Below are 13,605 nucleotides of genomic sequence, written 5' to 3' on the forward strand. Positions count from 1 at the left end.
GTAGGGTTGTGATCATCCTATGATCTGGACGGTACACTTCATTTTCAAAAATATGGGTGGGGCCTAAATTGGTACGAACCACACCATAGGATGATCCAAACCATGGACGGCTAGGATCATCCTATGTTGGGGACGGTACGCTTCAATTTGAAAAATATCGGTGCGGCCTACGATTGGGCCTTAATGTTAGTGTACGATCAACTCCATAGGATTATCCAAACCATGGACAGCTTGGATCATCCTATGTTGTGGATGGGCCTTAATGTTACTGTACCACCACAGGATGATCCAAACCATTCATTTGATGGCCCAACCCTTTTGGGGGCACAACCCATTTACGTTATGGCCCATCAAATGGACGGCTCGGATCATCCTATGGTCTGGACGGTACACTTCATTTTCAAAAATATGGGTGGGGCCTAAATTGGGCCTTAATGTTACTGTACGAACCACACCATAGGAGGATCCAAACCATGGACGGCATGGATCATCCTATGTTCTGGACGGTACGCTTCAATTTGAAAAAAAATCAGTGGGGCCTACGATTGGGCCTTAATGTTACCAACTCCATAGGATTATCCAAACCATGGACGGCTTGGAACGTCCTATGTTGTGGACGGGCCTTAATGTTACTTTACGACCAACTCCATAGAATGATCCAAACCATTCATTTGATGGGCCACAATGTAAATAGGTTGTGCCCCAAAAATAATTTCCATAGGAATATCACAACCCTACAATCTATAGAGGTTGTATAAGATGTAGTTTCTATTTAGATCGGAGGGCTAGGATCTGCCTATGGAAATGATATTTTGGGACGCAACCTATTTACGTTTGTGACCCATCAAATGGACGGTTTGGATTATCCTACAGTGGTATGGGCGGGGCCTACATTGTGTAAAGATGGGCCCACCATTCCACCAACGGTTTCTGTTGGGCCCACCAACTGTTCCTGTTGTGTGTGTGTGGAGAGAGAGAGAGAGAGAGTGGAGAGAGACCGGTCAAATGGTGGCAAAGTGACATATCCTAACATTTAACATTAGCCAGCCGCGGGGGGGAATAGCCTACAAGGGGGGCGGGGGGAATATCAGCGCCCATTAATTATTTGTTAAATTTGAGTTTTTGAATTATAAAGCTTTTTTAAAGATTTTTTTTGGCAGGTAAGCTGGGATTGAACCTACAAGGTGGATTGTTCATGTAGAGACCAAAGGTGAGGCCCACCTAATGTGACGCACCTGTGGCAAGTGTTGCATGTTTGTAATTATCAAACCTCTAAATCAAATTTATGACCCTTTATTTTTTTTATTTGTCTCATTATACTCATAACTTTGATTTATGAGAAATATTAAGAGACACGCATGTGTCAATGTTCAATGTTGTCCCAGATAAGCTCAAAGTTTATTTTGCAAAAGAAGAGAAAAAAATGATAAATGCGCCCCATTTTCATCACTTGGGACACCCAGCTGTATTGTACGTGGCAATCAGGTCACTTCATTCCTTCGGATCTGAAGTACATCAGCACCTTTTCAGTCATAGATACAGTGTAGCTGGGTGTCCCTAGTAATGAAAAGGGGGTAAATATCACTCCTAAGGTACAAACCCTAACACGCAACAAAAATAAAAGTCAGATGTGATTTTACTACTCATTAAATATAATTAAATTCAATTAAAGTAAGACGGCAAGAACTTGCTGGTGACAGTTGGGGATCGGTTTACCGACCATTTTAATGCTTTTTCTTTGTGTAAGAGGAGGCTTATGAGTTCGCTAACGTGCGCATGTGGCTCACTTTAATAATAATAATAACAATATCCCACAGGAACATTGTTTCGAATTTTGACTTTGACCCGCTAAAAGTGGGGCCTACCCAGAACCTAGTTGGTGAGATTGCCATGTCTACACGTGGCAGACATGTGTAGTAATCAGGGCCGTTGATATTTTAGGCCACCGCTAAACTTTGTTGGGGTTTATTGGTCCCACCGTGATCACCATGTTCTCACTGCTTTTAGGGCACCCCCTATCCAAAGCAACACCGTTTAAAAAGAACGGTTTAGATCATCCATTCATGTGGACCCTGCAGTAATTTTTTTTTTTGAACTAAATATCCAAAGAAGGTTACTCCTTTGGTGCGCTACTAATAATGAGACGGGATCTTGATGTTGATGGTGGGCCCAGCAAGATAAACGGTATGGATCATCCACAAAAAAGAATTTTTCAAACCAGTTGTCAATTAAATTTTTGATAACTCTTACATAAAAAAGGGGATGTAGCTCAGATGGTAGAGCGCTCGCTTAGCATGCGAGAGGTACGGGGATCGATACCCCGCATCTCCATTTTGCCTTTATTTTTTTGCCCTTTTTTCCGAGTTAATATGGTGTAAGCCATTATGGTCCTGCAGATGACACCATTGGTTGATCTGAACCGTCCATTTTATGGGCCATGGTCTAAATAACTTGTGGCCCGAAAATCAGTTCCATAGGATGATCATAACCGTCCGATCTATAGAGGTATGTACGGGGATCGATACCCCGCATCTCCATTTTGCCTTTATTTTTTTGCCCTTTTTTCCGAGTTAATATGGTGTAAGCCATTATGGTCCTGCAGATGACACCATTGGTTGATCTGAACCGTCCATTTTATGGGCCATGGTCTAAATAACTTGTGGCCCGAAAATCAGTTCCATAGGATGATCATAACCGTCCGATCTATAGAGGTATGTAGTTCCTCTATAGATCAGATGGCTAGGGGTCATCCTATGAAAAATGATTTTATGGGAACAACATAGTTACTTTGTGGACCATCAAATGGACGGTTTAGATCATCCAATGGTGGCAGCCGTACAGTACTTTTTGCAAAATACAGGCGTATAAGTGCTTACACCATATAAAAATTCATGGATACGAAGCTCTACACCATATAATTTCTCCTACATCACAATGTGGGGCCATGCGTACTAGTGCTGATTTTGAGAGGTTTTTATAGGCGTACCTGCTAGTAACCAAAGTGCTGCCCTTGACATTTGATCCGACGGCAGCCATGTGTACTAGTAGTGGTTTTGACTCATGGGACTATATCTACCCGTACTATTTTTTTTTATGATGCAGGGTGTCCCCATCCCTTTCGGTAGTAGGACTATTCCCTACGGATGGAAGTAGCGGCCGCCAAACACCACATGTGTCAGGTAAGTCCGGGGGGATTCGAACACTTGTCACCGGGGCAAACCCGTGACTTTATGCCGAAGAGCCAACCACTATTGCTTATACTGAAAGAGACGAGCATATCAGAGATGATCTAAACTTTTCATTTTTATAGATAGAAGGGATAGGATCATCATATGAAGATGATCTACGGGGGACAACCTACTTATGTTGTGGCCACCAAATGAACGGTTTGGATCATCATATGAAGTGGGCCCACTCTACTTTATGAAAAATGCTGGGCTTCACACGCACTGATCATATGAAAGCTCCAACCGAGATGAATGGACTAGATTTCCAAGCTTTCCCTGAAAATTCCTGCAATACAAAAAGGCCTAACGTTAAATCTCATTTAGTAGTATTATGTGAAATGAATTGAATTAAATCACCGAAGTGTTGGGAGGATTGTTTTGGAGGCTAGTCATTATGAAAGCAAAGCTCATGTCTTCATCAAATGTAGAAGTAGCAAGTCATTGCAATTATTCAAACTAAAGAGTTCTAAAAAAGACTACCACTTTTTAGGCCGTTCCATGTGTACCTGATCAATTTATTGATCGGATTGGCTCCAGCCAAATGGCATTGATATCACCTAGATCGGATAATCCAGGCCCTTGATCCATCGATCCTTATTTTGGGTTCGGCCAAGAAAAGCTAAACCACTGATTTTCTAGCAAAAAAGTAGGTGTGCAACTTGGGTCGGGTCGGGTCGGGTCGGGTTGGGTTGAGCTTTTGCTAAAAAAAAAAAAACAAATAGGAATCAACCCAAATGGCCAAACCGACTGAATTTTATGGTAAAGATTGATAGATCATGGGCTTGTGGTGATTTTCAGTGAGAACTTGGAAGTCCACCTGGAAGAACTTGATAAATGCCCAGGGTGGCTTAGTTGCGAAGGATTTTGAATCCTCAGTGGACCTTGCAGACTTTGGGTTATTCTGGGGAAGTCCAACAGACTGTGGGCGACTTTAGATAATGTCCGGGACATTTCAATAAGGAGTGCTTCGAAGTGATCTGGTCTCTGAATTAATGCATTACTCTTGTAAAGAAATAGGGAAAATGACCAAATAGAAGGGGTTTCTACTGACTATGACATTTTAAGAGGGGTGTTTTCTAAATCACCAATCAAGAGTGCATATGACTAAAATGCCCTTGACTCTCTCTCTCTCTCTCCCCCTATCAAATCACCTTTTTGAAATGATTACATTTAGAGAAAAACAAATCCCAAAACCCACCTTTTTCCCTCTTCTTCTTCTTCCTCCCACCTACCAAAAAAACGTACGTATGAAAAACCCAAAAGCCTCCATTTTTGAAACCCAAAAACCTCAATTGTTAGATGCCAAAAGCTCCATTCTATTGCTGAAAACCTCATTTTTAGATGTGAAAGCCTTCCTAACCCTTCATTGCATTGCACAACGCCTCAATTTTCAACAAATATTGGAAAAAAACGTTATTGGATTTGGAAATCTTAAAAATCTTCACTAGAAACTACCATTCCATTGCAGAAAGCTTCCATTTAATGAAAATGTGTGTATTTTTACCCCTCTCCCCTATCTTTCCATTATAAGGCATGTTTATAAACTTGAATGAAAGTTTTACATGTTAAACTACTGTCTTCCATTGCAGAAAGCCTTCAATCACTATTTAATCTTATTTAAATTACTTTAAACACTTTATAATCATTGTTATTTTTCTGTAAACCACTAATTTCTTAAGTTTAACCAGTATTTCACTACCATAAACCGGTACTGAAGTGGGTGTTTATAAGTGGTTTATATAGCTTCTTTGGTTAAGAATCCTCCGTAGTGGTTTATAATCGTAATTAGTGGTTTATTAAGGCTTACCAGTGGTTTAGAGTGTTTATAATTGGTTTATAAGGATTTATAAATGATTTATACAGGGTGAGCAGTAGTTTATAGTGTTTATAAGTGGTTTATATAGGCTTATAAGTGGTTTAGAGTGTTTACAACTGGTTTATATAGGGTAAACAGTGGTTTATATAAGCCTATCAGTGATTTAGAGTGTTTATAAGTGGTTTATGTAGGCTTATCAGTGGTTTAGAGTGTTTATCATTGGTTTATACAGGGTAAGAAGTAGTTTATAGTGTTTATAAGTGGTTTATATAAGCTTATCAGTGGTTTAGAGTGTTTACAACTGGTTTATATAGGGTAAACAGTGGCTTATTGTAGACACCCACATTTTGCTTTACTTTAACCAACAATAACCTAATATATTGATCCATCCTCAAATTTTTTGAAAAAAACAAAATGATAAAGAGATGTACCTGGTGAGATGATTAGATCCGAAAAATTGAAAAATACCCTGATTAGTGAATTTAGTGTGTTAAATCCATGTGAGAACCCCCTCTATCATTGATTTATATGTTTTAGGTCATTAATATCTTGATCTGACTTTACGGATCATCAATCGGGACAAAATAAGCTAGGGTCACTTCATAGCCCGGACCCTGATTCCATTCCGAGACCCGATTTCCGTAAATCGTTAGATCAATGACAGATCTTGACCTGGGTCTCACCATCCAAAACCACCTAACCTCTCCTCTCATCCTAACCATCCAAACCTCACCTAACCTCACCTAACCTCTCCTCTCATCCTAACCACCCAAACCTCACCTAACCTCACCTAACCTCACCTAACCTTACCTAACCTCACCTAACCTTACCTAACCTCACCTAACCTCACCTAACCTCCTATCCCATTCTCCTATAAATACCCTCTCATCCCACCATCCAAGGAAAAAGAAGAAAAAGAATCCCTCTCTTAGAAAATTCATCCCTCTCCCTCATCTCTTCAAGGGTTCGGCCATCCTTGCCGGATCGGGTGATACGTTGGGTGATATATATATCAAAAGCAGTCATTATCAAGCAAGGAATCATCTTCAAGGAATTAACATCAAAGAAAAATCAAACACAAAGTGGGTTTTCAAAGAGGTAGGCATTTATTTCAATTCTATGTAGGGTCTGTTTTCATGCATATCTTTTACTTTAAAAGAAAAACCATGTTAGGAAGCATCTAGGATCAATCTTTACTCATTCTTCTTGATGGTAGACTTTGAAGTTATACATGTTTCCCTCTTCTCTTAACCCATCTTATCTTCATTTTTATTTTTCCCTAATGGTTCACACCCTGGTTCCCCCTGGTTAGCCTCTGGTTAGACCCTGGTTGCACCCAGGTTCGTTGCTGGTTGCACCCAGGTTCGATACTGGTTCGCACCCTGGTTCCCTGCTGGTTCGCACTCTGGTTAGACCCTGGTTGCACCCAGGTTCGTTGCTGGTTGCACCCAGGTTCGATACTGGTTCACACCCTGGTTCCCTGCTGGTTCGCACTCTGGTTAGACCCTGGTTGCACCCAGGTTCCCTGCTGGTTGCACCATGGTTCCCCTGCTGGTTCGCACCCTGGTTCCCTGCTGGTTCGCACTCTGGTTAGACCCTGGTTGCACCCAGGTTCGCTGCGGGTTGCACCCAGGTTCCCTGCTGGTTGCACCCTGGTTTCCCTGCTGGTTGCACCCTGGTTCCCCTGCTGGTTCGCACCCTGGTTCCCTGCTGGTTCGCACTCTGGTTAGACCCTGGTTGCACCCAGGTTCGCTGCTGGTTGCACCCAGGTTCCCTGCTGGTTGCACCCTGGTTCCCCTGCTGGTTCGCACCCTGGTTCCCTGCTGGTTCGCACCCTGGTGCACCCTGGTCCGCACCCTGGTTTGTACCCTGCTTCCTCCTAGTTAGACCATGGCTAGTCTCGGGTTTGCTCCTAACTTAGACCCGACTCACTTGACCCTAACCATTAACCCAATCCAACCTAACCATTAACCACACCTAAACCCATACCCATAAGCCTTAAACCCTATAACCATAGCCACACATCATACACCACATGCCTTTCATTCATCCACCCAACAGTACCCTCATACACCCCTACAATAGACCCGGCCAACCCAGTTAACCCGGCCATCGGGCCCATTCGGCCCAATTAATTCATTCCCCTTAAGAGCCACTTTGCCCTATTGGTTCCTAAGATACTCCAACCACCCAAACCTCAAGCCGCACCCCAATCCACGCTCAACCAGTTCCAATCCAGTCTAAGCCAAGTCAACCCGCACTTGACCTTGACCATTAACCCAATCCAATCCAACTCAACCATTAACCCCACCTAACCTGACCCTAGCACAACTCAACCGAGTCACATCAACCCAAGCCATACCTTTGTCCACTCACTGAGGCACACCATTTATCCATAAATCTGGTTACATTAAATCTAACCCAGCCAGGCCACCTGCAGCTTAAGTCAAATCGCCCCAATACAATCCATCCAAGTGGGATCCCAACCCAGCTCAACTGAGTCAACTCTAGCCAACCTCCCTAGTCGAGTTGACCCAACTCTCTAGTCGAGTATGCTCAACCTCTTTAACCGATTGGACTCTCCCCTTAGTTGACTCAATCCAATTCCTTAATCAACCCATCCCAATGCAACCGAGTCGCATTCGACCAAGTTGCGGCCTTCCATGTCACAACCGAGTCATTCCCCTATTCTACTAATGCCCTTTTACACCTAATAGAACTTCCTCCCTTTTGCCTAACCAAGTCATATCCCAACACAATCTGAGTCGCATGTCTGAATCCATTTGACCGAATCTCATAAGCCCGCCCATTTTGAATTCCCAAAATTCAAACCCTTGATGATTCCTATATGCTCAATTCTTTGATGCAAATTCCCAATTCCAAAATCCCATTGCTAAATCAATGTTTCTGAATCTCAAGTCCAATGCTCAAATACAAACCCGATTCCTGATCCAAATACCAATCCTGTTTTCCAAAATCCAAGCAACCTCCCCAGCGGAACTACGTGTGGCTTGATCCCCATCGCGGGGTACGTAGGCAATTTGGCACTCCCAAGTTCAGTCGCACCTTTCTCTATCTTTCTCATTCCCTCACACTATTTCATCATCTCTTCCATTTTTTTTTTTTACTAACCTCGAGAATTTAAATCGATTTGTCTTGTGTCTTTCGGAACCGTTGGATCACGGTTTCCGTCGTAAGGACCCTTAGAGCCCAATTTAGGAACACCGGTGTCGTGTCGTGTCCTAAGTTTTAGAGAGTCCTAGAGTTAGGAGTCCAGCCTCATCACGGACGCTTGCTATGTATAGCAACCGTGCCATAGGTCTAGTTACACTAGTCACCCAATCTTTCCCTAGGACAAGCCTAGTAAACTAGGATGTAAGGCAAACCTGCATTAGTCTAAGGGACCATTTGCATTTAGATGAGAATCATATAGCATCTTAGATGAAATCCTAAGATAATAAAATCCTCAACTTGAATTAAATAACTTCTCCTAAAACTGTTGAAACAGTCAATCCCGTCTAGGTCGGTGTCTTAGTTGAGTTAGGCATATGTAACTTAGCTTAGGTGCACCGAACTACGTCGACTCTGATCCCAGTGAGGCTTGGGTACGTAGGCAGCTTGGATGTCTGACGGCATACCACCCGCGAGTCGGCACCACAACAAATTGTGGTGTTTTGGATATTAATTTTCTTGTAAATGCTTAATCAAATCATTTAGGGCTTTCCATGAAATTAGAATTCTAGGAGAACTTTCACTTAGAATGAATCCAGACAAATTAATAAATCAAGATACACATCTAGGATTCACATTGAAATTAGATCATAGGATGCATGTCACTTAGTTCGCACATTAACATAGAGTTGAATGAGCCATTTAAAATAAATTTAAAAGAGTTAGCTTTTGGAATCGAAGACCGATTATCGGGCAGGAATGGTGCATGTGGCGGATAACTCCCCATACCTTCCATTCTCGTAACCAGGTAGCGAGTCTAGATTTCTGGTTAATTTCGGGTCCTAGATCCCACATCTAGGTGGCGACTCTGTCAGTCTCTTTCGTGTGGAATTCGGATTGCCTTAGTGATCCCAAGTTCACATGAAAGACGAATTCAAATCAATAATTAAATGCACACGCCAATCGCGTGGATACAGGAGACCAAGTGAGAGAGCGCGGCGGCTCGCGCCCCACCCCTCTCGCGGGATTCGGGTACCACAGTTTGGCGACTCTGCTGGGGACCACCTAACTTCATTAAAATTTCAAAAGATAATTCATTTGAATTTAATTTAATTGGCTCATAAAAACTCTATACTTGTTAGATTAGTTTGTCTTGTTTTATTTTCTCATCACACTTTACTCAAACTTAATCTAACAAAACCTGAAGGCATCATAGATTGCGCAAACATATTGCACACACTTACATCACTTGCATCTAAACTCTGCATCTCACGTGCACACACGTCCTATTTTAGGAACCCGGAGTGTTATCTAGCATGGTTGACTGGGATTTCATCACCTGGTGCCTCTGTGCTAGAGAAGCATTCCACCCTTAGCCTAGTACCATTATGGTACGTAAACGGATCTCTTGTTCACGTACTGATACGCCGGACACTGGTACAGTATATCGAACAGGGATTCGCGCTAAGGGAACTCTTGGCCTTACCCCTAGATTAACCCACACATGCATGTAGTATACGAACACATGTGCATCACGTGTGTGAGCCTAGTTTAGGATATCCTGCCTATTTGTGTCTAGATTAGGCCGTAGACCATCTTCCAATGGCTACGATCGGTCTTAGGTACACGAACAAAGTCATGAGTCGAGATCCTCTCTCCACTCCGCTTGATTAGGATTAGGGTTGATGCCTTCAGGTCACACTGTTAAAATGTGCGAGATTAAAAAAAAAAAAAATTTCCTTTAGGGGTTAGGATATAAATCCTATCATTTCCAAAGATCTCATAGGATTAGTCATTCTTGATCTATCCGTTGAAAGCAATCTTATGCTATCTCATCTAATCTTTCGATCGTATGCCTTTCATTCTTCTATCGTGTGATTCGATCATGTATTCATACTTTCCTTGTACTGGCAGGAACTTATCCCAATCTCGTGTTCATGTAATCCTGATCATTCTTATATCCCTTCTCTTGGCTTACGGGCACTATGTCTACTCGTACAATTCTTGATTGGATCCGTGGTACATTAAGAGAATCCCATATCTACGCCATAAGTGAACAAGAGAAAAATCTCTTCGGCTACGTGGCAACCATCAAGCTCGATTGGGGATTACTCTATGCCGCATCAGAGTGTTGGGATCCCGATCATCATGTCTTCCGTTTTGGCAACCAAGAAATGTGTCCCACCTTTGAAGAATGGTGTGCCTTATTGGAATATCCTGTGGATGGCCCTCTAGTGAAGCCATCCTGTGTTCCAGATTATCGTCCTTTGTTCCTTTGCTTGATGGATAATCCAGATGAATCCATGAACTCTTTCATGAAAGGCCAAGAAGTGTCCATGCAGCGACTGATTGACATTTACCCTCCTGTTGGATACATTGGTGCTGTTGATATTCAAAAAGCTCGACGGCGCGCTTTGAGATTCTGCTCCTTTGCTAGGTTCCTCACTGTCCAGCCTTCTCGCTTTGCGTCAGCTGTTCTTCTGGACCTCGTTGATCAAATGGATCGTGGCGCCAATCCAATTCCTACTATGCTTGCAGAAACTTTCAATGGATTGGATGATATGGCTCACCTTCGTGCCAGTTCAGGTCCAAGCTCTTATATTCGCTCTTTCGTTGGGTCTTTCTCAGGATGTCCTGCATTACTTCAAGTGTGGTTATGCCACAAGCTAAAAATTGCAGCTCCTGTCCATTTTGATCATACGTTATACACCTTCAGTGAATGGCGTCATGATGTTTCTTTCGATCATAAAAGCGATTGGGTTGAATGGTTAAATTCTCGCCAAGAAGATCAGATTTATTGGCAAATTCCCGGAATCCAAGAAGCTGTCTTCAACACCGGAGAAGCTAACTACGTTCGCCTTCTTGGTTTCAAAAAGACATCCTTTTATGTTCCTGCCAGGATTCAGCGTCAGTATGGAAGGGAGCAATCCATTGTGCCTCCCCTTCATCATTTCTATCCGCCTGAGGGTCTCAAGCCCAAGATTGTCAAAGCTGTTTCATCTGCTTGGGATGCAAGAATCATCAAACCTTTAAAGGAGTCAGTTGAGGAAGATTGTCGTCCGAAGAAGAAGTCTAAAAAGAATGCTTAGTTCCATGTTTATCTTTGAAAGATTGAACCATGTACTCAAATTTTAATGATTGATCAATAAAGTCCATCCTTCTCTTTCATTATCTTTGTCTATGTGTGCATCATCGTCTATTCTTCTCTCTGATTTTAAAATATGTCTTTCGGATATTACAGGGCAATAAACATCATAGCTAACCCTAATACTCCTTGGGTTCGGGTCTCTTCGCGGTTAGAGAGGAAATCTGTTTCTCCACCACCTTCTCTAAGAACCCCAGCATCTTCTTCTTTCCCGTCCTCATCCTCACCAATGGCAGACAACCAAGATGGTCTTCCACCCGCTGCTATTACCGATACTCTTACTTTGATTCTCCAACAGCTTCAAGAACTCAAAGAAGAAAACCGAGTTATCAAGGCTCAGCTTTCTGAAAAGTTGGAACCGTCGTTGTCCAAGGATAAAGGGCCTATGCGCCAAGCAGCTACTCCAGTAGCACCTGCCCAAACAGTGTTCATCAATATCCCTGATAAAGTCGAAGAAGACTTAGAAAAAGAGCAGTACAGCGAGAATCACAGTAGGCCTTCTCAGTCCATGGTTGATAAGTCTGTTATGGAGAAATTAGAGACTCTTACCAGGAAAGTTCAAGACATTCAGTTTCAAGACCAGGGTGGTTTCAATCCCAGTGATCTTACTTTATTTCCCGAAATTCGCCTTCCTGCCAATTTTCAAATGCCCGATTTCGACAAATATGATGGTGTGGGTTGTCCAATCACACATTTGCAAATGTTCACCATCATGTGTCAGCCTCAAGGGTTATCTTCTGAGCAAATGGCTCAATTGTTCCCAGTTTCCCTAACCAAGGTTGCGAGGAGATGGTTCATGGTCTTGGACAAGACTCGTTACAGGACATGGAAGGATATCGGCGAGCAGTTCATCAGGCAATTCAAATATGATGATGGGACAGAAATCACCAGAAAGGATTTAGAGAGAACAAAGCAAGACTTGAGGGAATCCTTTTTGATTTTTGTGAAAAGATGGAGGAGAATAGCAGCTCAGATGATGGAGCGCCCGTCTGAGGAAGAACAAGTCCAGATAATCATGAAAAATATTTCCCCCCAGCTCCAGTATCACATGTCTTTGCAATACTATCCAGACTTCAAACACTTCATCGTGGCTGGCACCCAGATAGAGGAGGCTATGGCTCAAGGTGTATTCAACCGTAGCAACCCAAACCCCAGAGATTTCAAAAAGTCCCCTCCAGCCCAAGTCAATAGTATTTCCCGTTCCAATGCTCAATCCTCTAGGTCCCAAGAACCTTTAGTAATGGACTATGCTCAAACCGCAACCGCACCTCGGCAACAAACCCGGGTAGAATTTACCCCTCTTCCCATTCCATCTTCAGAGGTGCTTAAGCAGTGTCTTGCTTCAGGTCGCATAACCTTACCTGCCATCCGGCCTCCCCCCAATCCTCTACCTGCAAGTTGGCGAGCTGACCTACACTGTGAGTACCACAGAGGTCCTGGTCATCTTACTGACAACTGCATTGCCTTGAAATTTAGAATCCAGAAACTCATTGATGAGAAAGTCATTGCATTCCAGCCAAGACCCAATGTCACCCAAAACCCATTACCTGGTCATGCAAATCCTCCTGCTGCCGTTAATGCCATAACCATAGGAGATCCTGAGTTTGACCCTCTTACCCTCATATGTGCCTTAGAACCCATCTCTGAACCCCAAATCATATTCTGTGATGAATCACACCTAAGAGAGTCTGTACCTCCCTTGGTAATCACCTATGAGCCACAAGTCCCTCAAATTATCACTTATGATGAGCCTGAATTGGATGAAGTCAGACATGTGACAAGGGGCGGAAGAATTTTCAAACCTGTTGAATTGAGAGTCGAAAATCCAGGGGCATTGGCTCGAGGAGAGGAGCCGCAATATGTGAAAGATCCAGATGATGAAGTTGTGCAGCAGTTAAAGAAAACTCAGGCTGTTATATCTGTATGGGGATTATTGATAGCATCAAAGAAACACAGAGAGGCTGTGTTAAAAGAATTGAATACAACACAGGTATCCTCAGAGATATCTCCGGAGCAACTGGCTGAAGTTGTTGCTCTAACCCAGGCCACCAGGGCCATTAGTTTCTCAGATCAAGAGCTGCCTCCTCAAGGTCGGAATCATGCTAGAGCTCTTCATGTCACTATTGTTTGTGGAGGCAAGAAAGTACCATCTGTGTTGGTAGATAACGGATCCGCGTTGAATGTGTGTCCATTAAGAACTGCCATTACCTTGGGTTTCGGTCCCACTGATTTTGCCGAATCAACCC

At 43.0% G+C, this 13,605-nt stretch overlaps 1 protein-coding gene and 1 non-coding gene across 2 annotated transcripts; both read left to right on the forward strand.

Annotated features, from left to right (window-relative positions):
* Positions 1 to 2,258: 2,258 nt before the first annotated feature.
* TRNAA-AGC (transfer RNA alanine (anticodon AGC)) lies at positions 2,259 to 2,331 on the forward strand. Its single transcript has one exon. It is a non-coding gene; the product is annotated as a tRNA-Ala (tRNA).
* A 3,603-nt stretch (positions 2,332 to 5,934) lies between these two features.
* LOC143853554 (uncharacterized) lies at positions 5,935 to 11,445 on the forward strand. The gene is made up of 2 exons (XM_077363364.1): positions 5,935 to 6,141; positions 10,129 to 11,445. Exon 2 carries the CDS (start codon positions 10,200 to 10,202, stop codon positions 11,301 to 11,303), a length of 1,104 nt encoding a protein of 367 aa, XP_077219479.1. The 5' UTR covers positions 5,935 to 6,141; positions 10,129 to 10,199; the 3' UTR covers positions 11,304 to 11,445.
* The last annotated feature ends 2,160 nt before the right edge of the window (positions 11,446 to 13,605 follow it).

This window comes from Tasmannia lanceolata, unplaced genomic scaffold, assembly GCF_043159265.1.
Source record: "Tasmannia lanceolata isolate RefF3 unplaced genomic scaffold, GAP_Taslan_0.1 ptg000019l, whole genome shotgun sequence".
In the NCBI taxonomy this organism is placed as follows: domain Eukaryota; kingdom Viridiplantae; phylum Streptophyta; class Magnoliopsida; order Canellales; family Winteraceae; genus Tasmannia; species Tasmannia lanceolata.